This window comes from Ambystoma mexicanum, chromosome 11 (assembly GCF_040938575.1).
Source record: "Ambystoma mexicanum isolate Mex_15411 chromosome 11, UKY_AmexF1_1, whole genome shotgun sequence".
NCBI classification, from domain to species: domain Eukaryota; kingdom Metazoa; phylum Chordata; class Amphibia; order Caudata; family Ambystomatidae; genus Ambystoma; species Ambystoma mexicanum.
In genome coordinates, this window is record NC_090934.1 from 1,220,757,919 (window position 1) to 1,220,785,112 (window position 27,194).

Consider the following 27,194-nt stretch of genomic DNA (forward strand, 5'->3'; position numbering starts at 1 on the left):
TCGTATGTTGGTATAACAATGACGTTTTTCCCAAGTGCCCACAGACTCCTGGAGCATTTAGTTAGTTAAGCCATTGGCGCCGAAGGCCCTAGATCTCGAGGAAGTGCTCATCAAATCTGCAATGTACCCTTCGTCAAAATGGATGTTCCACTTACGTACGGCCCTAATTGCATCTCAAAAAAATATTTCCTTTGAAAATCTTGGCAAAGTAATCCCTCCATGCCGGTTCCGTAATTATATTTGATTGCAGTGCAGCTTTTCCGGGGCTTGAGGGTTAATTAGGCCCCAGAAATTTCGGGTTTTGCCCTCCATCACTGCTTTTAGCATGGATAACCTATTGGTGTGCTTTTTCTCATATTTTCTGCACTTGGATCAGTTTCTATATTGATTATGGAGGGCCTTCTTTTCCCTAAGGAATATTTCTACACGGAGGCCCTCTCTTGAGAGAAGTCGAAGCTCTCTGCGGAGAGTATTCTTTCGATCTCTAGTCTCTGAATTGAAATGTAAGAGCATGCGGCTTAGATTTTAAGACCGGATGTGTGACTGGTGCATCCAAATCCCACAAAAGGCCAACAAAGGTCATGGGTTTCAACATTTTAGTTTATTTGTTTTATTATTTGATTGCGCACCAGACACGTGGGTTTCGGGGCGCATTGCATAAGACAACTTACAGCTTAGTTACACATAAAAGCAATACAATACATGAGTTGTTCAGGAAGGAACAATATACAAGCTGTAGATACAGTTAGGCTTCTTGAATCGGTCACCTCCAACCACTCTTCCAGTTTGCGATTTAAGACCAAGCCTTTACATTTGAATCTCACTAGTCGTTCCCTGCTTGATTTACTGATAACCTGGTCATATACGTAGAGTTACTTTTGACTGGAGAGATGAAAACCAAATGTTGCGGCTATGATATGGCATTTATAATAACGCGCCGATACATAAACATAAGTGTTTCAATGCACGACGAGGCAAGGGAGGGGAAACGGAGGGAAGACGGAGACAGCGATCATACTAGGCCAGGTGAGATTGCTCAAGTGCAGTGCAGGGGAGGGGGAAGGGGAAAAGTGCAGGGGAAAGGGACGGGGACAGTGCAGTACATGGGATAACAGTAAAATTAATAAAGATAATAAATAAAAGTGCGGCCAGCTGCTGGCAAGTGAAGGGGGTAAGTGCAGACATCAGATGTTAAGTGATAGTAGGGGCTGTAGGGAGACAGAAACAGTCCCCGAGTGCAAGGGTTGCCAGGGGGTAGTGTGGTGTGCAACTGGCGAGGAGGGAACCTGGGCCTGAGATCAGAGGATAGCCAGGTAACCAGTGCAGTTTCAGATTCAGCCAGGAGATCAGCAGGGGAGAGGAGGAGAGAAAGCAGAAGCAAAGAGGGAAGGTCTTGAGGTGCTTCTGGAACCGGAGATGGTTCTCCTCAAGTTTCAGTGAGGCAGGGAGGCTGTTCCTGAGGGAGGCCCCAGCAGAAGAAAGATCTACCACCAACTTGCTTCTTGGAGAAGCGACTAACCCTGAGGGAGTTGGAGGAGCGAAGAGCTCGAGAAGGAAGATATTTAGGAAGAGAGAGTTGAAGTTATTGAGGCCCCAGGCCCCAGACGGCCTTGTGGACAATGCATAGGGGTTTGAACTTAAATCTCGCCGCGACTGGGAGCCAGTGCAGAGATTTCAGTCCTGGAGAGATACGATTCCTGGGCTTGAGGCAGAGGACAAGTCTTGCAGTCCTGTTTTGGATGAGTTGCAGAGGGTGGAGAGTGGAGGCAGGAAGATTTAGAAAGAGGCTGTTGCATATGTCCAGCCTAGCGAGAACCAGAACTCTGGAGACAGTGAGCTTCTGGGGGAAGGAGAGGAAAGGAAGAATACCTCTGAGGAGATGCAGCTGGTAGTTTGACTTCCTGGAGACGTTGGAAATATGAGGAGAGAAGGAAAGGGTGGAGTCGAAGATGACGCTGAGGTTTTTAGCCTCACAGGTGGGAGCAGGAAGAGGGCCAAGAGAGGCCGGCCAGAGAGTGACAGGAAAGCATGGAGCATATGTGCCGATTAGGAGAATCTCGGTTTTACTGGCATTAAGGCAGAGATCAGTGGTGGCACACCACTCCTGGATGGTGGACCGTCAGAGATGAGAGAAGAAGAAGAGGTGGCAAAAGGGAACCTGAAAATGAGTTGATTGTCATCCACATAGCACTGAAAGTTGGGGCAGAGAGCGGCAATGCAGTGGCCAAGAAGTGGCAGGTATTGGTTGAACAACCAGGGCGAGAAGTTAGACCCCTGGGGAACACCACAGGTAGAGATAGAGATCGAGGAAGGACCCAAGTTGGACCTGGGAGGGTCGATCAGAGAGGAAGGAGGTCAGCCAAGCCAGGGCCTGATCAATGATGCTCAGGTTATCATGGAGATGGTTGAGTAAGATGGCATGGTTGACCATGTCAAAGGTAGAAGAGATAAAGTAGCATGAGGACACAGGGGTGTTGGAATCATGGTTGGAGAGCAGGTCTTCACTGATGTTCAGGAGAGCAGTTTCTGTGCTTCTGGCAGCTCTGAAGCCAGACTGATGGTCCTGGAGCCAACCTACAGATTCAGAGTGAAGAATTAGCTGGGAGATGGCCAGCTTTTCCAGGAGTTTGCCTAGGAAAGGGGTCATGGAGATTGGATGATAGTTACCTGGGCAGGAAGGGTCAGCAGAGGGTTTCTTAAGAAGAGGGTGCACAAGGGAGTACTTCAGGGGGAGGGGGGAAGACTCCAGTGGGGAAAGAGTGGTTGCAGAAATCAGCCAGAGCAGGAGCCAGGGTGTCAATGTGGCCCTTGATGGTTTTGGAGGAACAGGGGTGAACTTGTTTTGACGAGACTTTCATAGATCGGATTTGTCTAGAAACCTCGTCTGAGGAGAACAGGGGAAAGTCAGAGAAGGAGGGAGGAGAGGTGGCCGAAGTAGGACCAGAGGTAGAGCAGGGTGGAGGGGGAGAGAAAGGGAGAGAGGACAGGATGACCTGAGTTTTAGAGATGAAATGAGAAGCCAGGGCCATGCAGAGGGACGGGGAAGGGACAGGAGAGATAGAGACTGCAGCAGGATTGGCCAACTCCTTGCAGATTTGAAAGTTTGGCCGAGTTGTTGGATGCTGTGGAGACGCAGGCTTGGATGTGGGCTCTCTTCTTGGTGCGAACAGAGAGCCGGTATTGCGTTTGGAGCAGGCAGCAGGCCAGTTTGTCAGAGGATGTACCGGAAGCACGCCATTTCCTCTCAGCCAACCTGCACTTGTGTTTAAGGATGACGAGGTCTGAGTCATACCAAGAGTTGCACTTGGCTTTGGGCTTCAAGCGGATCCTCATGACTGGGGCAAAAACCTCAAGAGTATCGGATATAGCAGAGTGGAGCATGGAAAGGGCTGTGTTAGGGTGGGAGTCAGCCAAGGGGAGAGGAGGGTGTGAGAAAGTGGCGGTGAAAGTCTCCATTGAAACACGCTTCATAGAACGGATGACCGAGAAGGTAGGTGGAAGTGCTGAAGTTGGCTTGGCCTGAGGGGTAGAGAGGGTGAGATGGGAGGAAAGGAGAAAATGATCACTCCAGGAGAGAGGAGTGGCGAGAGGGATAGAAAGGGGAAGTTCTGAAGGGATCAGAACATCCAGAGTATGCCCTGCAGAGTGAGTCGGGCCAAAAGGAAAAATAGAGAGCCGCAGAGGTCGGGTAAGAGTCCATTGAAGGAACAGAAGCATCCATGTGGATGTTAAAGTCTCCAAGAAGGAGGAGTTGAGAGGTCGAGACCAGGAGGAAAGAGGAGAGGTCCACCCACTCTGATAGGTAGGAGGAGATCTGACCAGGTGGCCGGTAGACGGTAGCCTCGGTGAGGGAATGGCGAGAAGAGAGAGAGCTGCAGACAAGGCATTCGAAAGAGGAGTAGGCCTGCGCAGGAATGACAGAGGCAGGAATCCACTCATGGAATATCAGGGCTATGGTCTCTGGTCCCTGGTGCCCCTCTCCTCAACTCTTAGTTTGTCGCAATGCTCAGAGTGTTACTGAGAGGACTATATAGTCGATGGTAGAGGACAAAGACCTGTTTTGCCAAGTTCTTGAGGGAGGGATGTCACCCGCCACATTGTCATTGTCCATCCATCTTTGTCCATTCATGCTGGTATTCGAATTATACTTGCCATCAGAACTAACCTGTAAAGAATGCGAGTTCAGATCGCCTGCAACCAGGACCTGATCCTCCAGCGAGGCCATCTTTACAGAAGTTAGTATATCTGCTAGGTCTTCCAAAAAGCTTTACAAGTTGGAATGGGCTGGCTCCAAAATAAATTGATCAGGACTACTGATTTGAAATTCTATGCCGAGTAAGGGAGAATCCTCACTGGTAAAATACCCAGTCTTTTCGATGGAAGTTGTTGGCTACGTCCCGCCTAAGTTTTCCTGACATTTACATGAGTTGCTTCTTGATCAAAGATTGTAAATCTGTCCAATGCAAAAGACTCCCTCGGCCATGTTTCCTGTAAAAGCATTAGGGTGTGGCTTTGAAAAATGAACTTCCTTTGCCTTTAAAAGAACTGGAGCCCTGTGTATTCTAACTTGGAACTCTCAATTGCTCACCGGCTAGAGTGATTCACCCAGGCCGGTCAACTTCTGGACGACTTCTGTAATGATGTCTGGGAGCAATGCCCAGATCTTGTTCTTATCACCTCTCCCCCCCCCCCCCTCTGTGCTTCCTATTAGACTCTTCCATCATAACTGTACTGCCCAACTCCTTGTGGGAGGTTTTGCTCAACCAATCTCTTTAATTTGCATTACTTTGTGTGGGTTTATTCCAATGCTGTTAAAGGTTTTGTGGCTTAGTATAAAGAACATCCAGCCCTAAGTTTGCAAATTCCCTCATGCATTTAACATTGCTTTAGCTCCCATGTGTGATTTCATCATCACCTCCACAATGTTGGCAACGTTCATACGGGAAACTAATTTCATCAATGTCATTGGAGGAGAGAAGACAGAGGTCTGCAATCCATCGCATCATTGTGAAGATGGTTTGCGAAGATGGTACCCCAGTTTAGGCTTGCTTGATCATTCACTTAAGCCGCGCTGTAGGTGCTGCATTGGAACTTATTTCCTTCCTGGGCATAATGTTGCCACTTTGGACCCTCCTCCTCAAGCAGAGGGCAGTCGGGCTGATCCCACAGTTTGAGTCGTACTTGGATCTGCAGACTTCTTGACCTCCATGAGTTCTATTTCACCTCTATTTGGGCCTCTTGGACTTTGTCTGGATATTGGGCCATTCAAGACTGATCCTTGACCTATATTCATTTTTCCAGGTGGGCCTCGAGCCTCCTCCCGCTTTGCTATTTCTGTAGCAAAAATTGCTGCCAAGCGTGGAGGCTTTGATCGGGCATCATCAAGTTTCCCATTTGTTGGCCCTGTCTCACTTTAGAAAATGAGGGTCTGGGCTGTTTTTCTGGTGATTGCGACGTTGCAATTCCCATGGACACCTCCTATCCTTCATTCATTAGGCTCATGTCGACTTGCTGAGTGAATGAGCGGTTTAAATGGTTGGTGGGTTCCTTATTTATTTAGTGCCTTCTTTAGAGCATTAAAGGATTGTTTTTTCCCAGACTTTAAATGTTTTGCTTGTTTTGTTTTTTTTGGTCTGGGTCAGGCTAGTTTCCTTGCAAGGGCCATTGAGTGCGTGTGGACCCCCTTTTTTTTTTTGTTTGTTTTTGTTCTTCCTTTTCCTTTCTCGCCGCCTGAATCTTGTCTCCTGTCTGTTCACAATGTTTGGCTGGATCGACCTGGAGGTCTCTTTTGGGGATCTTTCCTCATCATTATTGGTTCGCAAATTGTCAGTAACAGGATCTCCGTTTTGGTTATTCTGAGGGTCGTCTGGGCCTTCCTCCTCAATTTGACCTAATATGAAAAATTCCTCCACTGTTGATTGGTACCAGAGTATCATCCAGGGGTATGGGTTCTGTCACACGTGCTGCAGTCGTTTTTTACCACAATTCCCTCCGTCCATAGGCTTTTGAGATCTAGTCTCTTAGCCTGAAAGTCTTCATCTAGGTGTCTTGGGTTAGTCTTGAGTTCTTAACACAGGATGGATTGGCTCTGGCTTTCTTTTATGAGGGAGCCCCAATCCTTGGATGATGAATTTATCCGACTAGACAGGCCTACCATTGAAGATTTGCATGCACCCACTTCCTTGGTCAATTTTAGCAGGGTTCCTGAATGTGATTGTTTTTGAACTACTTAAAACTGAAGTGCAAAAACAGTGACCAAGGAGTTCAGGACAAAGCTCAAAGCCGTGAGGTTTGAATCCGGTGGAGTACTTCTCTGAGCTTTTTCTCCTACCGACTGCAGTTGATTGTTTGTGTTTAGATTATAGAGTAGGTTCTCAATGGTAGGCGTATTAGGAGGCTCCTGTTCGATGAGGCAGTAGGGGGCTGAGCCTTAGCCCGGGAGCGGGCTGGGGGAGGAAGCCCCCTCCACATTGCCTGCCGTCAAGTCTCTGACGTCTCCCAGGAGGCTTTCACTGTAGGATCTCCTTTTATTCACCATTTCCTTCATTATAGTCCGCTTCGAGGACAGAAAACGTAAACTCCAGATTGTTCTTATGCAGCCTCTAAAGGATGCAAGTCTGGATAGGGACAGAAGGTAAGTGATGTTATTGTGTTGCCACTGGTTGATCTAACTCCTTGCAGGGGAATCTCAAATGACTGGCACATAGCAAGGTCTAGATGCAGCAGCATCTTTTCAAGTTCCGGAGCCTTTAAGTCTCCAACTGTGGTTCCTGCTTCTTAAGTTCAAAGTATTGGGCATCTGCCTGATTTCTGCCTACAACCAGCTTTATGCAGGCTCCTTTTTAATCTGGTCAGGTCACCACCCCCAAAAAAAGTGCTGGATGCTGGTGTTTTTCTCCACAATGACCCCCCTCCAAGCAATGGTCGGAAAGGAAAGACTCAGAGTTTCCACACGGAAGCACACTCTGCTCCGCACTTGCTGCACATGTATATGTCCCTTAAATGCTTTACCTCAATTAAATAGTATATTTGTTTTAGAAACTGAACTGTGTGGGCAAACATTTGAGTGCCTATGGGTTGGTGACTTGTCCTTTTTAGCACCCTGCTCTCTTCCTAATTGACATCTGCTGCTCTGTCAATTTACCAATGTTAGTTTGTGGTCTAATGTGGTGGTAAACCTTGCCTAGCATGGTTTAACAGTTGTTTTTCCTAAGCCGTCACAAGAGTTCATAGTTATCCCAATTTAACATCCTGCTTCTCTGACATGCTCTTCGGTGCATTTTAGATTTTCTCTACCTAGTAACAAAATCTTTTCCTTGATTTTTCTCCCTTTTGAAGCTTCATCGCAGATGCTAATACTCTCAAAGTTCTTGCCATTTCTGGAAAGTCTTTTGAGAGGATTGGGGAGGGTTTTCTTTTCAGAAAGGGAGGGAAAAGACGAAAGCTTATGTAAAATCTGTGTTCATTGTGGGAAAGGTCTTCTTGAAAAGTACCGACCGTTGCAGTCCCAATGTCTCTGTCGGATCTGAAGGATGGCAGGTGCTTGGATCTGAAGCAGCAACATCCAGATGAGGATGAATATGAAGTCCTCAAGCAATGCCAAAAGAAATATGAATCTCTGTCTAGGAGCCAGTCCTAGTGCAGATGTGGTGTGTAGATCTAGGAGCGGTCCCGAGGTAAGGTTCTCTAGTGCCCACCTGAAGGCTATATTGCACTGGTGTACAGGGGACCAGCAGACCCCTTGGAGGATGTATCTTTTGAGTTTAATATTCACTGCCTTCTCGGCCACGGTTCCAAGCCAGCAGCACTGGAAGTAGGCGTCCATATTTCGAAATTGTGGTTGGTGCTCACTGGAGTTGCTCTGTTCCTGCGATGGCCATGGAATTATGAGCGGGATTTCAATACTGAGTTGGTGTCAGAAGACCCCAAGGAAGAGGAATTTTTGAAGATTCATCCCCTAGACGGCACCAGAGAGGAGCCAGCGACCTCAATCTTTGGTTGCAGGTTCAGTCATGCAGTCGGGCATCTGCTGGCAGCACAAGCCTGTGTAGCTTCCCTGACAGGGGAGCTGAAACCAGGGTGCTTGCAAGGGTCTCAGATTTTCAGGTCTGGCAGTCACAGAGGAGCATTGGGCCAACTGTAGCAAAGGGGTTCCTGCTTCTGGAACAAGAAAATGCACAGCCAGATCCTGTCTGTTCAGGGAGACAGGATCTTTGGGTTATATTAAGTGATCTAGTGCTCTGCGCTGGATCGCAGGGAAGGAGTGCTATAATCTGTTCTTTATTGCTTACTGGAGAGGCAGAACCATGTCGGCCAATTGTTTGGCGTGCTTGTATTGCAGAGCTTCAGTCCCCTTGACCAGCAGGCTTTCGAGGCTTTCGAGGTTTGCAAGTTTGTGTTTTAGCAGCAAGACAAGTTGAGTGGTTAAGGTGTTTTCTTTTATCACCACAGGTGACGCCACCCTCCTATAACATGCCAATCTAGTTTCAAATATTTTGCTGCTGTCAGCCGATGGCTGATAACCAACTCTGGCATCCCTAAGCACTCACAGGGGTTCCCACAAAGGACCAAATCCACATTCTCCCAAGAATGGCATAAACATAGACTGACATCCTGTGGCCATATATGGCTGCATGAAAGAAAAAAAAAAGAAAAAAAACACACACTTCGAGGATGGCAAAGAATACCTCAATTTTATGTACCAGGTGGAGTGGGTCAATAGGTACCCGAGCCAGACAAAATGAGGAAGGCTGCCACCAACTTAGACTATGACTAATGGTGCAGATAAATCACCCTGGTACTCTATGGGGCTCATTTGGGGCACCTCTGCCTTGGGAGACTTAAGGCCGAGCACAAAGTACACAGCCACTCTGCCAAAGTGGCGTTCGATTAAGCCTGGCTGGGAAGAAAAGGGAGTGTCTTAAACCAAAGAATCTATCAAAAGGTGGAGAGATCCCTCAAAGTTAGGCAAAAGAACCCCAAAAATGGAACTAGAAAATGCGTTGCATGAGTAATTAATGAATCAATTACATATTAAAAAAACAAAAATTGGTGAAATGTTAAAACAAATCTAACTACCTTTTGATATTAGTTCTCATCTATCATTCATAAACTTGCTTCTAATATAAAAAGTTGCATTATTAACAGTTTGCATAATCCCACACGACTTAAAATCATTGAAAGGACATAGACAAATGTGACAGTTTTTAAAATTGTAGCTCTAATTTATTGTACAGTGGACAAACTAATACAAAATTGATTGCCATCTTCTGACTGCCTTGCCCACAACACTGGCTGGCTGTTGCAGGTCGCAAAGGTGAGAAAGTAAAACGGCGACAAGCTGAATGAGAGCATGTTGTGATGGTGTGTGAGATAGTCCATTCACAGTTGGAGCTAGGAGTTCATAGGCTTTTATCATACAGAAAAGATTCTCTTTTGAAGCTGCAATCATTTCCAGTGTCTAGACTTGACATTTACACCTGTTAATTTTGTAAAGGGGCCTTGATTCGCTGACTGGATCTCCCAGAAGATGAACAAGTATGTTCTAACATTTGACAGCTACAGAATACGATTTGCAAAGTCTATGGACATCAGACTCCTAAGAATATCGTGTGTTAGTCTATTTGTATCTTTTAATCATGTAGTAGACCATAGATTCAATGGCGTTGCCATAACTGGATCACTCGCATATGGCATATTTAGTTCTAAATGTACAGTAAGCCAAAGGGCCTACATACGACAACACGTACAAATAGTCTGTTGTATTTGATCACCCTAAGTATTATAATACCCCCAATTACCCCCACTTCCAACTCTGCCTCCCAAAGGCCTGTACTGTATGTGGCCATAGATGAGTCCGTCATGCATAGATATCTGGTATTGGAACTGCAGGTCAGGAGTGGGTGCCGGGGACAAATCTAGAAGCAGCTGAGGTGTACTGGACCATCCTTACTGTCTCTGTACGTAAGAATTCCATTAGACGTGGTTCGGGAAGCTTGACCCAAGTAACCTTAATAGTTTATATTACGGAATTGAGCCCACTTACAGATGACATTTATATGGATTTAGGTCTAAAGTTAAAATGCATAGTTCCTGGCTTGGATGTGTTTCCAACAAGATACTTTTCAGTTAAATACGTGACATGGCTGTTTATCAATCTCTGTAAAGCAGTTTGCGTCTTGACCAAGAGCATCCTCTACATAAAGCATAGTCATAGACAACACCCCACATTCCTGAAGGCATCTGACCTCTATCTCTAACATGTAGTTCATTTTTGTATAAAATAAGTGTGGGTACTAATGGACACCCTTCATACATCCCATACTTTGGCAACTTTGGCAACTTGTGTGCGAGATTCCTTTGGCTATCAAATCGAACTTCAGCCATGTTCTCTATAAATGTGGATTGGGTGAACTAAATCAGCTGGAATTCCCATAGTAATCAACGTAGCTCAGAGTTTATGCTGGTCTACACATTCAAAAGATAAGATAAATCAATATATGCCATATGGAATTAAGAGTACTATCCCGAGTGGAAGAACTGGGTGTCTACCAAGTTGGACCAAAACTCTCTCAATGGGGAACAGAGCAGTCATGCTTCACTTTCAGGAGAGGATGGGGTGGTACCAAAGTATTAGTCACATACACACTCAAATGCACCATGCATAATATACTCTAAAATATTTACATATGCATTACTTTTTGCATTATTATAAAAGACGCTCTCAGATAAGTGATTTAAAATACACTGATGAAGCAAGTATATAACAAAATGACAGTAATCTGAAAATACGTTGATTCCCCCTCTCCAAGAGACACAATCTAACCCAGTGGCCCTCAAACTTCTATCCTAAGCTCACATTGTGGAAAACGTTTTGCAATCTGGGTCCCACACTTACCTCTCAAGCTCTTCAGTCTCCAAAGGGAGTGAAATGGAGGTGGTCCCATGAGTTCAATATTAGGTATTTGTTTTGTTGATGAACACTACCCAACAAGTAGCCTGAATACGAATATTAGTTACTATGGATGGAATGTACACAGTATAACTCTGCTGCAGACTCCCTCACATCCTTATCTCTTTAAACATTCCTTGTCACTGCCCCCTTGTCTGCTAATCTGTTATGCATTACACTTCTTCCTTACAGTCTCTCCCATCCTTAACTCGCTGCTGTCCTCTCCCTTACTGCACCTGTTCCATCAGTGAGGAGTGAACACTTCTTTTTATGAGTTTTGAAAACAAAAAATATTGCATTCGAAAGACCGCTTAGAGTGGACTTTCTAAAGCAACCTGCCACACCCTGTCTGTGCACTAGTGCGCGTAAGGGTTCATTGGCTCGGCCGGATGCAAGACAGAAGGCGCGGGTGCCTCAGGTAAGTGTTTTGTGAGGGGTCAGAAATGAGTCGGAAACAAGGTATTCATATTCTCACAAAAAGACATTTATTAAAACAAAAATGGATTGGGGAAACTGACCCTTGGTTTTGATTTTTAGGTAGGGAAATTCCTTTTAGAATAGGGACAGTCTATTTCAGGAAGTCTGTAACTGAAAAGCCTTTCTTGTGTCCAAAACATCCAATCCTTACCCTCACACTAAAACAAAACAAAGGGTGACTCCAACAAAAATGCTCTCCAAGGTAGATCCTTGGATCCAGAGGAAGGTCCCCTTTCCCCTGGTTTTTTTTTTAAATAAGATGGTAAATGTTCCACTTTAATTGATTGTTTCTTTGTTTTTTCACTGGACTCCCAAAGTTCAAGTTTAAATGACAAGCTTCACAACAGTCTTTCCGTAAGGTTTTCTTTAACTCTGCAGAGTGCCTGTTATACTTGCCTACCAGGATTTCTGTTAGTTCCTTTCAGATCACCTGGTATACTCTTCTGCCATGGTTTCTTTTATAGTTATAATTATAATTGTTGTTTCATAATGCGCTTAATACCGGAGACCAGTTTCTAAGCACAGGACGTGATTCGAACTTGTGTTGCTATGCATTGTCTTGCTTCCAAGACCAACGTGTTGCCCTTGAGCTATCCTCCTTTGAGATCACCTGGTATATTCCCCTGCTAGGTATATTTACCTAACTTCAACTGCCGGTAGACTTGCCTTACATGACTTCTCTTAAATGATTCACAGTTCCTTTGTAATGCCAAAATGGCCTATACCGTCAGCTACTTAGTATATTGGCATATGGTAACGTCGTCTAAACTTCTGCCCCCCACTGGCATCTCAGGCACCTGTACTGGTTTGGGGTTTGTGTTTGCACTGTGTTTTAACTGCATTAAAATATTCTTCTCATGCGCTTTTCATCGTTTGTAATCTCTCATTTATACACTATGGGCTGGTGCACTTGTCAGAATGCCCCGAGGACCACAGCTGTTTGGGAGACTCCTCATTCTCTTCCTGCGTATCTGACTCTGCCAGTGTCTCTGTGGAACAGCTGCTTTGTTTGCTTTCCACTGTGTGCTGGTAAGCTAGCTCAGTGAGCTGAGCACTTGCTTCTGCGATCTAAGTGTGACCTGCAGGTCGCAGGTTTGAATCCCGGCAAGGCCAACTCAGCCTTTCATCTTTTCGAGGTCAATAAATGAGTACCAACTTCAGTTGGGATGGATTAAGGCGCTATATAAATAACAAATCATTATTATCATTAGTCAGCTGAGGTCTCTTCAGCATTCTATGCGGCTCTGTGGTCACACTCTGGCTTCCTCTCTCATTCTGGATGGATGAACACGGCTTCCGTTAGTGACCTGACACCCAAGATCTTCTGCGCAGCTTCTCGCATCTCCACGGCTTTTCCTGCTAGTCTGTCGCGTTCCTCCTTCTGCCCAGGGTAAACTTCTATGTGTCTGGCACTCGCGAGCCTCCATCTGGAGTTCAACGATCTAACCTGCACTGCTCGACTTCTGAGTGCGGTCACCATCTTTAAATGTCCTGCACAATATAGGCTTTACAAAACAACTAGCCTGTGCGTTGTAATTTGGGCACTTGTTACTTTGCACAAACTCTATCCTCTTCCTCCTCGTCCCAGTACCTGAGTGATTATGGGAGTAGGAGTTCATCACTGTTATTGTACTACTACTTCTCAAATGTTTTTTCTCAGGATGTACGCAATAAGGCATATTAGAAACCAAAGGTGACGTGTGTGAGTTCTGGGTGTTTGGGTTAAAGGTGGAGGGCCTGACTTGAATACTGTAAAGGCAAAGTTTCTTGATTTTCCTCTAAGAGGGGGAGCAGTTAAATGACAATATGCCATTAAGTTGTTGGGTGTCAAAGGGTCTTCCTTAGGGGAAAGGGGGTAATACTGTGCATCATCCAATGAAGTTATAACATCTTCCCTGCAGTTGTCTCCTTCCACGTGATTCTCCCTCTTAAAGCTGCCCCCAGGGTCAGGATCAGGTAGCGGCTGCCTTTCCCTTGCCACATGTGAGGAGATCCACACTGTGAAGTGTGTGTGTAGGGAGGTTAGGGCATAAAAGCCCTCCATTTAAAGAGCGAGAGCAGGCGAGGGATTGGTTGTCATTGGGTTTCCTGGAATAGTGATCATTCTGAATATTGAAGGCCACACCAAAGAATCCCAAAGAATTGGTCTTTTGTGTGCAGCCTTCAGTATTTGGAAAATTAATTTTTGGAACCACTTTGTCTCCCCTCTTCCTATCTGGGCTTGACTGCACTCTTTTTTTTCTCCCACCTACTCACTTGCAGTATGTCTTTTCTCCTCATCCCCTCAAATTCTATGAAGAAAAGGTAAAGTTTTGGCCATTCTTCCCTTTCTCACTGACCTTCAGTTCTCACTCTCTTCCTTCACACCCGATTCCTCTTCCACTAACACTGCTCCAGCTTTCAATCTCATCTATATGACTCCTTCTCCTCACTTCACACTGCTAACTTTTACCCTTCAGTTTCAGCGACCTCAACCATTGCAAATCGAGGTGTACCTGAAACTCTACCCTGAACTCCCTCATGTCCTCTCTTGATAGCGCACACATTGAAATCTTCCTCACCCTCTGTCACTCCAACCATCCTTGCAGGCCAGAGCACCGTAAACTCACTCCTCATAAAACTACAACTATCAACTCCACTCTAACAGCTAATGACCTAGTTGAATACTTTTCTGAAAACCTTTCCAAAATTAGAGACTCTCATCTGACCTTCCTCACACTCCCTCCTCTTACATTCTACACTCTGCCTACTTTACCATCAGCTGCCTCGATCTCCCACTTTAGTCACACTAATACTGAAGAAGTCCTATCTCTAATGATGGATAACCCCTATTGTGCCCCATCAGGCCCTATTGCTCGTCAGGTAGTCAAGCCTATTGCCCCTCTAGTGGCCTCTCACATTGCTGAACTCTTGAACCTGTCCTTCGCTTCTGCTTGCCTTCCCTCAATTTTTAAAATGACCACGGTCCCCCCGCTCCTAAAATAGCAAGGGCTGTCTCGAACTTACCACCTAACAGTCGCCCTGTCTCCTTCCGCACTACTCTAAAGTGCTCCATAGAGTTGTGTTGAACTGTCTTTCAAATTTCTTAGACATCCACAATCTCCGAGACCTACCCCCCTTACAAGCAGATTTCCGCTCCTGTCATTTCACAGAAACTGCTCTCATGAATGTCTCCAGCTTAATCGCCTCTGCTAAGCACTCCGACCTATCCTCTATCCTAATTCTTCTTGACCTGTCCCCTGCCTTTGACCATGGCAACCATTCTGATCTCGTTAATACTCTCTCTCGTTTCTTTGGATTCGCAATCAAGCTCTAACCTGGATTGAATCCTTTCTGCCACCTTGCCAATTACATGTCTCCTGGAGCAACATCTCTCCACTCGCTCCACTAACTGTTGGTGTTGCACAAGGATTTGTCTTAGGTCCTTGCCTCTTTACAGTCTACACCTCTCCTCTTAGGGCACTTATCTGCCCCTTTGGGTTCTCGTGCCAACTCTTCACAGCCAACACACCTCTTTTTCTGCTTTCCTGATCTCTCCTCTGATCAATCTATCAACATTTCCAACTTTCAATCTGCAATTCGATATTGGATGGTTTTGCATGCACTGATGTTAAACTCTACCAAAATAGAGGTGCTCTTCTTTCTCACATCTCTTCTCCTGCCTGTCCATTTCCCACTTGACACTCTCCCCTACTCAATTCCAGCAAGAAACATCAGCGTAGTCTATGGCCCTTCTCACACCTTCTCTACTTTATCTCCAAAACTGCAACAACAGTGCGCCTCAACCTCCTAAGTATTAGGAAAATCAGACACTTCCTTCTTTTCAACATAGCCAAGCATCTCTTAACCACTCTTGTCTTCTCTAAACTGGACTCTTTACCAACATCCTCTTTGGTCTCCCAGACTATGTTTTCTGTCCTCTCGACAAGATTATTAACTTCGCTAACAGGACACTCTTTGAACTCCCTCACTTCACACCTACTTCTTTGTACCATCACCAGCCTGGATGGCTGACGATGTAAAACAGGGCCAGATTAAAAGGTCTTATCCTAGTTCTGTGAGAAACCTGAGGGTATTCTCACTCCCATTCCCCATGGGTCCTCTGCGCAGGTGGCCAGGGAAAGCTATCACTTTTGGATCCTGACCATGGAGATGGACAAGCGAGGGAGGATCACCTGGGTGGGAGGGTCTTTGGGACTGGGAGTGGGATGCCCTTAGGAAAGACATGGCATACCCCTTTCCCTACTAACGACCAACCCAAATCTTCTTCAACCTTCATGGGTTATTGGGACAAAGAAGAGGCAACCGGGAGTAAAGAAGACTAGGTGATTTTACCTTTCTAGTATTGGAACGAGGAAGATGCCTGCTAAGAACTGTCAGGGTCAGTCGTGGCCCATTGATTATGGTCAGGCAGGGCCAATTGGTTACTTGCACCTGTAGCCTGTCAAGGGGGTGCAGGTGTACATAAGGGACTCCAATCAAGAGGCACAGAGAGTGGCAGTGTTGTTGAAGTAGGGGGCAAGAGAAGCAGCATGGAACCTTGCTTGTGAAGCACACAGACAGATCATGGTGCGGCCTGGGAGCCGGGGCTCACAGAACTGATTGAACGCTGGAGGGAGCGTGCATCGAGGCTGTCCCTTTTTCTGGTGTTCACAGAGCTTATTTTCCAGTGGTAAGAAGCTGACACAGGAGTGCCCAAGGGGCAGGAGGAGGAACCCTGATGTGGAGAGAGGGCCGACGATCTGCGCTGCTGGAAAGCTCAAAGACTCAACCGGTCAGTTTCTATCATAGGAGAAACCTGGTATGTGAGTGCTTGAACTTTCGTGGAAGAATACTTTGTAGCGGAGTGGTCGTGTGTATACGAAAGCACGTTTTTGAAAGTCTCTGAGTGTTGGGCACTTCAATTAAGGCAATCTACAAATATATTAAAAAATGGGTCGAATTGATTGGAAACTAACAAATCCAACCTCATGGTTATTGAATTGCGAACTGAATGAAAACTTAACAAATTAGCAGAGTTGTTGCATATGGGGATTAAAAGCGATTGGAGCTTTAGACTCCAATAAAACCACCATGTGCCAAACTCAGAAATTAATGAAACTTCAATCGAAGTAAAATCCCTATATGCTGAGTTTTCAAGGGAACAGAACTTTAAAACTTGAGTGAAACCAATATATACTGAACTTTTTAAAGTGAGTGGAACTTTAACAATGCAAACAAATCCACTATTTGCTGAACTTCAGGGTGCATGGAACTTTGGAGGTGAACTTTAACAGTGACTCAAAGAGAGGCATATTAAACAGTGGGAGAAATTTCTACATTCTAAAAATCATACTTTGAAAGCGGAATATACTACAACTCTGAAGTAACCATCGGTCATGATATTTGTGCAAAGACCAATAATACAAAGAGGCACAAGTGTGGCGCAGAACTTTTAAAAGACCAAGAACACTGTTGTGGTATTGAAACAGGCTTGGTGAAGGGAACCCGGAGTCCTGATTAGAATACTTCCGTTCAAGATAATTTGTGTGTGATTTGGAACTTGGGGAAGGGGATCCGGAATCCCACATTGGGGCAAGGAAACCCAGAGACTTGAAGGGACTCCTTTGCATTCTATATACAGGACTTTTGAGACTTCACTTTATTGAACTGTTTCGTACTTGGGGAAGGGAGCTGAAAGGAAGGTGCGAGCTGAATGGAGCTTAAACTTTATTGTACAATGTTTCTGTTGGTTGTTGACATCCCTACACATTATGTAGTTGTGAGGGCAAGCATCGTTTTGGATACAGATTCCCAAGTTGGACTCTTAGACTTTGACTTTTCCTAGTTTTATTATGGTAGGGAAATCCCACCATAGAACAGGGCAAGTTCGGCCTCTTTCTATCCTGACTTTTAAGTTAATAAAGTGTGTTATTTCTAATTCTGAATCTGTGTCTTACTCCAGGATGCCTTCAGAGTTCACAAATCTGTCCACTGTAAGGCACCACCGTATCTAGCCTCCTCTATTCAGCTCTACCAGCCTTCTCGTATTCTCCGCTCTGCCTCCTCTACTAACCTTGTGGCAACTTGCCCTCATGTGCTTCGGCTCTCTTTTTGCTCCGCTTGCAAGGAATTCTCTTCCCTTGGACATCTAAGAACTGGCCACACCGATTTGTTCAAAACTAAACTTATGTCTTGACTTCTCTCCCATTCTGCCTCTTTTCCTGTTCCCTCGTCCTTTACTGTGTTTGACTGTTCGATCTTAGTTTTTCATTCCCATATTGTATCATCTTTAGATCTTCTGTTTATCACCCCCTTTAAGTTCTTTCCCCAGTCTGTCTCTCTCTCTCTCTCTCTCTCTCTCTCTCTCTCTCTCTCTTCTCTCTCTCTCTCTCTCTCTCTCTCTCTCTCTCTCTCTCTCTCCTTCCCCCTCTAACTCAGTTTTTCCCTCTACCTCAGTCTTTCCCCCTCAGTCTGTATTCTTTTCCATCCTATTTTGTCTCGCCCATCTCCCTCCTACTCTGTCCCCCCTTCAATTCTCTCATTCCCATTCCTGTTCTGTCTAACCCTCTGTCTTCTATTCTGTCCCTCTCATTCTATCCATTCCTTATTTCCCTTTTCAGTTTACCCGCTCGCCCCTTTGTTTGTTTTTGTTCACCTGCTCTCATTCACCATTTACTCTTCCCTGTCCTGCCCCATTCTGTGTCTCTCTCTCTCGTGTACACAGAAAGTAAACACAGTGTGGATTCCACTCTATACTTCTTGAAAGGAAAACCTTTGCGTTTGCCACAACACCACAGATAAAAACTGTCCGGCTGTTAATTGTTCTTGAATGTGAGGTTTGTGCCCCTCCAGGCATGGTTCCACGCCCAACCAGGGTGGTGTGCCCGGCAATTTGAATAACACTGATCTAACGGAACCAGGAAGTACTAGGCCTGTAACTGAGTCCTAGAAATGAGCAAGGAAAAGGGTTAGAAAAATATAGAATTCGGGCCCAGAATAAAATCAGTCAAACCGTATTGGGCCCAAGTAGGTCCCATTCATCCATAGAAACAAGTTCAAACAATGTAACCACTAGTGGCTCACTGTAACACCTTTATGTCTTATGGCACGGAGTGAACTGCTGTGTTTTTATATTGAATCTAAAATAAATCACTGGTACCTTCTAAAATTAGTCTTTGTTCTAAAAGACGTAGGCGGACCAGAGTACATTTTTTGTAAGCCAGTTGGAAGGAGTTTAGTTTCCATAGGTTCTCCTATAGGAATCAACGGGACAAACCTCCTAGGTCTGATGTTATAGGGAATAGTCAGGTATGTTCTCCTTTTACCCCACATGTGCAGCAGGAGAGGCAACCATTCAGGAGGGGAGCCAAAAAAACCTCCCCTCCCGAAGAAAGGTGCTAGCCTTGAGCTTGAGAACCAATATGGCAGGAAGAGCTTGCTGCTGCGGTGCACCAGGCCCACTCAGCCAATGACCATCAATGGTGGTAAGGCGTGGGTGGGAGCATTTAGTGTCCCACTGCTCCCATACCTTGGGCACCCCTCAAACAGAACCAACTACAGAAGTAGGATCCTAGGACCTGGACAAAGGTACTTTCCATGCTGGTTCATCTGAATATTGCCCAGGAATGGTCAGTACATGGGTGAGTTTGGTTGCCTAGTTTAGGTTGCTCTAGTGGCAGTTTGGGAGATCAGAGTGAAGGGATGCAAACTGAGGATCCAGCAAGGATGCAGACGAAGGCTCAAAAAAGAAAACACCTGGAGAGATGACGCGTGATGCAGAGTGTTTACATTGACTGAGACCGCTATGGGTGCATGGAAAAACCCAGTAAAGTTCCAAGGTCAGGTGTAGCCAGCCAGCAACAAAATGATCCCTTGAAAGAGTCAACAACTCGGTGATTCATCGAAGCTGAAGTGAATCAACTTTGATTTCCAAGCCAGGGAAACCAGGTGTTAAGCAATTGGGCCCAGATGTATGTTACCAGGGGTCCAGTGACTGCAATCCAGGAAGAGTCTGGCAAGGGCAGTCTGGAAGATGGCAAGAAGTGAAGGAGCCATGGACAAGATTTCCACCAGCAGTAAAGGAGTGGGATGGAAGGGCAAATGAACCATGTCCCAGACACTCTGGCTAATCTAGGATTTTCAGCAGCAATCCATCTTCCTGCAGTCTCCCGGTATGGATCAATGGATCTGAGGGATGCACAGGGTCTCCCACTGATGATGCGCTCACCTGTAGGCTGATCTAAGCAAGCACACCAGTCACACTCCAGGCTGGCACACAAGGCAGGCCCTAAAAACTGCTGAAAAAAATCTTTCTCTTTCTCTTGAATTCTGGAAAACAGTAAGGTTACTTTGTGGTCTTCGATGAAACCACATCAGCAATTTATGCGGTACCTCTTCGTCCCCACAGACTGACGAATGGCCAGAAACAAAATGGTAGGACCAGTGATTACAAATAAATGTATACATAAGTGACTACCTTCTAGGTTTATTCGGCTATGTGACGATTCGCAAGGTATCGTCCATTCTCCCCAAGGGGAGCCCTTTCCTGTGATGCTAGGGAGGTGCGCTGCTACCCAGTAGTCCCGCTGGGAGTAGTATAAAATAGACTATCACCTAGAGTATGGCCTGTTGGCCATTGTCACACCCCAACCTCCGCCCCCCGGACCACCATGTCAAACTACCAGGATGAAGAAGAGCACAGGGGACATGAAGATTCCTTACTTTGCTTGTACTGGTATGAGGTGGCTCAGAGGATGCATGAAGATAAATTCATCAAGAACAACAATGAAGTTGGCAGTCCGCCAGGGCGGCTATGGCAACATTGTATAAGAGAAGCAATAAAGACTTTGTGAAGCCCAGCCGGGAAAGGCAGCAGGTGTGAGTTTGAGTCTCGAATCCTGTCGGCTGACCGGAGTGCACCACTATCTGAGGACGCCAGCGAGGTGCAGAGGGAGTTCTGTGGGTCCAGCTGGAGAGGACCTGAACGCAATGCAGGAAGAAATGGTTTAGCAGCCCAGGAGAGCATGGAGCTTCCGCACTGCTGCAGAGAGGGACAAAAGAAGCCCAAAGAGCTGGAGAGAAGCGCCCCAGTCCCAGGAAGCCCCGAAGTCCCAACAAAGGTTACAGGAGGTATGATGGACCTGGAGAGGACACTGGTGGAAGAGGGGCAGTTTTCGAAAAGTACTTTGCCACCCCAGTAGTCTGAGTCCAACTACTTGGAAGGGTGCATCGAACATTAGAGGAGAACTTCCTTGTCACAGTGGCAGCAATAAGCCCACTGACCACCAGAGAAGGGCCTGGGACCCGACAGAAGTATATTTGGTATCTGAGGAAGGCATCCTTGTTACAGTGGCAGGGAAAAGTCCACTGAGGCCCTGAGAAGGACTTTGCCAATGCCAGGAGAAGGTAGTCATTCTCCTAGTTCTGAAAATTGAAGAAACTGAAAGCCCTTTTTGATCAAGAGACGCCAGGGGAAGGGACTCATTAAGCCAACTACCCCCCCAGTCCGCCACCTCTGGCTTTTGTGTGAACTATTTGAGTGTGTGATTTAATACCAGGAGACGAGTCGCATCTGATCAGAGTTGCACAGGGTGACTAGCCACAAAAGAAAAGTTGTCATCAATCGAGCAGTATTAATTTCCATCGCCTGTTTTTGGATTTATCCAATGCTGAAAGGGATTTAAACTGTCATCATCCTTTTTGGTTTTCTTTCTCTGTTTTGTATATTGTATGTTCTAAAAGTGCAGACATACCTACGTGTCATTGGGCATTTGAAATGAACAGTGAAAATACAAAAAATGACATGCATTGGTGCAGTTTGTCAGAGGAAGAGTGTAGGCAACTGAATGACTACAAAAGTACTTTGCATAGAAAACTTGATGGCACTTTGTGTTTTGGCTGATTATTGTAATTTTGTAAGTATAGATCTTCCTTTCTTTTCCTTTATCACTAGGTTAGTGTCTGCTCATCCTGCACTGGTAAATGCCTTTATTTTGGTCCTACACTCCGTAACTGGAAGCAGCTCCTTGCCACCACCTGAGGCTGCTGCACGGACTTTGCACTCTAGTGTACAAATGCCTGGTGAGTTCACATGCACCAAAATAACATCATCTGACTTTGAGCGAAATTTGTGAAAAAACTGCCAACCATGACCAGTCTCTACTGCCTAAGACTAAAGTTATCCATGACCCCAAGTAAATCTTGGTCGATGGAGGCGTGTGCGCTTCTCTAAGGCACAACTATTGCATTTTTCCTGTTTCTTGGCACTGATCTTTTTCTTATTTTATGAACTTGAGTCCTCGTTACATTGCCTTTGAAGTATCATGTATACATGTGGACTATCACAAAACCCTGAATAAATTAAAACAAGTAGCATGTTAAGAGTAAAAATTAACTTCATGTTGAGCAGTGAATCAAAACATTAGCTAATGATAAAAGGGAAGGCAGCTCGACCATAATTACTAAATGGCTAGTTGCATGCTCTTCTCGCTTTAATGACCATGCAGTTCATCCCTTTGATCGAATCAAGCACAGGGGTACTGTATGAAAGCTTGATGGCGGAATCCCCTTGATTGTAAAGCTTAGTCTAGCTTAGTCTAGCTTAGTCTAGCGATTCTGGGCTGTCCACAGAAACTATTCTCTTAATATGCCTTGACTGCAACCCTCCACTCAATCCTACATCATGCGTCAGGTGACAAAAGATGGCAGAAAAGTCTTACGAGTAGAGCGTTAAAAGCCATACAGTGTTCCCAAGCTATTTACTGAAAAACAAGCCAAACCTTACCATATGAAGATTCAGGGCAACAGAACATTCCAACCAAGTGTTAACTGATTAAAGACTGTGAGATATGGTGAATGTATAATACAGATTCAGATTGTCCCAAAGCAGAGTTCCTTATCTTTTCCCCTAGTCCTCATGCCTCTACTAATCTCCCCAGGAGCCTCTTAAGAAGCATTCCTTCCTTAAGTGAGCCAAAGAGATAATTGGTTGATTTGATGTACGTTAATACAGCACAGCATACACTCAAAGGCATCTTGGGGTAGGAATAAACATCCACTTTGAAATGGGGAGGAGACTGGCATAAATTGGTAAGAAACTTATCAGTGAAAAATGAGTGACGGTTGAAAGACCAATTGACCTGGAGATCTGGTTCATCTGATCCTCGTATGCGCAATACATCTGGGCCTGAATGAAGGCTCAATAGGTAACCAAGGTCCATTTGCTACGGTCTACCTTTGCAATACTAAACTAGAGCTTTAATTCTCAACATAAGACTCCTGTTGGAGGCCTGGCTTCACAAGCTGCAAGGAGACCTGAGATTAAACTGTGATGGCAGCGATAGAACCTTCCATCCGAACGGTGGGTTATCACTGGTGGTTTTGCCCTAATTACATGAGGAGGAATTACATGAGGAAGGCTCTGTAATTTTAGGCGCAAGCTGCTTCAGTTGAGTGTCGGAACCACGATATGCTCAGAATTTATCTCTCAAATGATCCTTGTGGCACAAAGCTTGTTCGCAGCTGACCAGGTTCACTCCTCAGCAGCTGCTCTTTATAGAAGGGTACAGCCCCTCGATGAGCAGGCAATGCAGTTTCTGTAGGCATTTCATCTGTGGTGCCTGATAAGATCATGAAGGCAGGCCAAGCTGTTGTGATCTCCATACCCCTGCCCCATGCCCAGTGGCTGCCTTCATCCCTGGAAACCACGAGCAAATCCCCATTGCATGGTTTCACTGCAGAGCCTGGCCAGTTCCTCTTCCCAAATGGCATCTTGTATTGTGCTTTGCTGCTCTTGTTCTGTGCCTTTGTGTCATTGCAAGGCATGAATACGTTTTCAAAAATTGATTAGCAGAATTTGCTAATTAAAATGTTCTTCATTAGTAAAAAAAGAACAAACCTATTTGATTAGTAATTTAGTACTAATATTTTAAATATCCCCAGACGTTATTTGTACATAAGACAAAACATTAGCAAGACTACAACATTTCTATGTACCTCTGAAGTAATTCATTAGTGTGATGAGTGTCTGCAATATGTAAAGGCTAACTGCATGAATGGAGGAAAAAAAATAGATATGATATAAAAAGGCTCTGAAAACATTTTTCAGTGCAAGGCTCTGTACGGCTGGGTACAGTTGGTGTTGCATAGATCAGTGCCCTTCAAATTGTACGCTTGACCCTTCATTTCCTGTGTAATGAGCAGTTCAGAAGTGTCATAAAACCAAAATTTTCACAATGTTAAAGGGAAGTCATAGTGTGAGACGTAGTATGGTTTTGTGGCAGGGACGGTAATTGTCAACTTCAGGTGGACAAGATGGCCCTTGCCTGTCATTAATATCAATATAGCATTAATTACCAATTTCAGGGGAGGGCAGGTCCGCTAACTGTCCTCCAACCTGAGTCGAGTAAGCACAAGTGCAGTATTCCAGCCCTACGCATCCATGAAAGCAATGTTTATCGCTATTAGCACTTGGAGCAGTAGATCTGTAGCTGTACATACTGGATGGAACGATTGATCACTATTTTCAATACACTTCTAGTTAGCTTTGTGTATTCGTTATCTAAGAGGAAATAAAGTAAGCTACTAAGCAGAGTGGATGGTGTAGAAGGCAGATATCTGGGCAAATTAGGTGAAATGTGTAGTTTTGCACCGATTGCTATTTCAGGAGAGCCGGTATAAAGCAAAAGGGTGAAACGATAAGCTAAGGAGTTTTGAGATCAATCAGCTCATGGGTTGAGCACCAGTTGCACAGATTATGCAATCAGCAGGTCACAGAACTAGGTTTGCCATCAAAGGCACTTGGCCATGTGATCATGTACATTTTCAAAAGTGTTCACTTGTCAATATCTTGCGCTTTTCCGAGCAAAATGAAATATAATTGACACTATGAGATTTAGATACAATAACTTAAACTTTGCTGAGAAACATGTAGACAAAGCAGTGTCGCAATACTGTAATTATGCATTATTTAACAACTTACATTTTAGGAAGGGAATTGCAAGACTGTCTTTAAAAATAAAGAAATTCTCACATACTGGTCTTTGCCAGACAGGATATAGTTGGCATAAAAGTATAATCCAGATTACTTCTGGTTTGCAATTATTTGAAAAAAGAGGCTATTTCTTGCCTAGCACTCCCACACAGGACTCTGGCAATTTTAATAGTGCAGCAGAAATCAACATCATCGCCACTATTAGCCTCTTTGCATTTCCATTAAACAGATAAGAGGTTGGAGTGAGCCCCTAGGGCAAGAAAGGAATGCTCGGTGAGCTGTGCTTTCATTCAACAAGGTAATTCAAATAGCCATCTGTGCTATACAAGTATCAATTTAATTAGCAAACCTTTAGAATTGCATAGCAAATTGCTATGCAACGTTGCTTATCTGCCTTGCCATTGTAACGTCCACAGGACACTGCCTTTGTTCTAGCATTTTACCTTTATTCTGTTTCACTTGCCTCCCTACCGAATTGCCTGTAAATTATATTGCTTTCTATCTCACTTTTCTTTTTAAATGAAGATGTAAAATGCAGCATTTTGGCCCATTTTTTTTTAAAAAAGATATTCTTGGGGGAGAATGCCACTGAAACTGCCATAGGTATGTTTGGGCTTGCATGCATCACGTTCATGTCCCATCACTTCATAATTCACCAGCAGCAACTTGTATAGTATAAACCTGAGCCAGGGAATGTGTACATTAGCATGATGTTTTGCTCACTCAGCAGTTGCATCATGGCTTTGTTGAGACTGCTGTGATGATTTTTGTTCGACAAATATATGCCTCTGTTGCCCCACCCCCCCACCCCTTCCCCCTGAAAAGCATTATGGCAGTCTCGAATACCATATTTTCACTCTAAATACGTGGTCATGGTAGCATTTACATTGCCTCCAGAAAGAAATCTTACTTTAAACATGTTTATTTAATATATGATGTACCTACCATTTTAAAAGTACTTGTATGGTATCTCAATTTATTAATAAGACCATGTAATCGGATGATGATGAATGTGTAGAACATTAATATTGTTAACATTCATATACATAGTAATATATTATCTTTTGGGGACATAATGCATTCAGAATATGCTTCTAATGGCCCTAATCACCAACTCATGTTTCACTTTCTGTGGGCTTCTTCAGGAAAAATTGGGAATAATGAATGAATGTTGTATTGGCTCTCCTGATTTGCATTATCACTGATCTTTCCTCCAAAACTACCCTAGGCCAAATACATACAACAAAGTGTCATGCTACATCCGTTTCCCTAGATCTAATTGCCACAGGCCCGGTTCCAGCAATTTTCATCTGGTTGGGCCCTGTTTGTGATCAGGGGGGCTACGTTCCATTGGGTGTAGGAGCACCCTAAACGCATTGAGCCAGATTTCCCAGATCCATGATCCAGCATAAATGTCTTTCGTGGATCCGGAATAATCCATTTGCCCCCTTCAATTGGTTTCGTCTATTGGATTGCTTTAATCAGCCTGGATTCAAACTCGGGTTGTTAGGACCAGAGGAGAGACACGTACCCTTAAGAATACTTGAATGTCTGACCAGGATGCATGTTAGGATTGCACTCAGTGGCAGCATTAAGGCAAAGGGATTCATGGGCAAGAATAAAAGAGGGCCCTGGGTAGGCTGGGTATGGGTAGAGTTTAGGGTGGGAGTAGTTAATGGCTGTCATTAGTGCGACAAATGTTCCACACTCTGAAGTAGTTTTGGTGACCGTGATTTCCCCAGGATCACTCAATTTGTTAAATTGGGAAATCTGCTCTCCCCCGCCATCCGTGCTTCCCTTCCAAAATCAAATGCTGTCCAGTACCCTTTCCAAAGTGTTCTGATCTCCTCTTCCATCCACTCCTTTGTTCCCTTCCATAAAAGTCCCGCATTACTTTGACTTTCCACTCGCTACTCATGTCGGCTTCCCTCCAGTCCCCCTTCTCCATAAGGAAAGCTATTGTCAAAGCATGAACAATTAACTGTATACTGCTGAGAACAAAAGTTATTTATCTTAAAAAATAATAATAATAATAATAATTCTATAAATGAGTTCTAAAAACAATAGAGAAGAAACAAGCAAATTAGTGTGGCAACATCAATTTACCCATCTTCCCTTCCGTTCCCATCGGCGGCTCTTCCCTTTGTATTATATCCACTCCTCCTTCGCTTTTCACCCTCGGTCATCTTTAATGAGCTCTCCCTGACCACCATTCCCAACTACCGGTACTCCCATCTTACCCAACCATGCCTTTTTGTGGTGTGGCTCACAGAATCGAGGATGATGCCTCCTCTGTGATGGCACAGCAACAAAGCCCCCTGTACTTAGTCAATAGCAGATGGTTTTCATCAGCAATGCCTACCTGAACAATGTGGCTACTGCCAGCAGACCACGGAGGACCCGCCATCTTTTTGTAAAACACAGAGCCCCCTCCTGAATAGTGAAGCAAGGAATAGGACATTTTATTTCTTACAATTTTGTGCTGCTAAATGTCATTTTGTATTTGAATTTTTGCAACATATTTTAATTGAGTTGAGGATGTGAGGGAGTGCCAGCATGCAGGAGAGAGAGAGAGAGAGCCAAGGCAGGGGTTGCGGGTTCAGGGAGGCAGATGGTGCAGGTTGAGGAGTTTCTGGCCTCCTAGTATAGCTCCAGCTGTGGTGTGGCAGGGAGGATGGGGCCTATATGTAATTTTCTGGTACATACTGTTTATAATCTGCAATTGTCCATGATGACATCTTATTTGACGTGTTTGCTTTGATTTTCTGTTGAATGTCGCAATTTTGCTCAATA

The 27,194-nt window shown here is 44.8% G+C and overlaps 1 protein-coding gene across 7 annotated transcripts in view; it reads left to right on the forward strand.

The window, feature by feature from the left end:
• The window catches only part of UBL7 (ubiquitin like 7), a 396,382-nt gene that overhangs the window by 119,742 nt on the left and 249,446 nt on the right, over nt 1-27,194 (forward strand). For all 7 annotated transcript variants that reach the window (XM_069624581.1, XM_069624586.1, XM_069624580.1 and 4 more), the window contains one exon: nt 21,363-21,490. In XM_069624581.1, the coding sequence (XP_069480682.1) occupies nt 21,363-21,490 (128 nt within the window). The remainder of the gene's footprint in view (nt 1-21,362; nt 21,491-27,194) is intronic.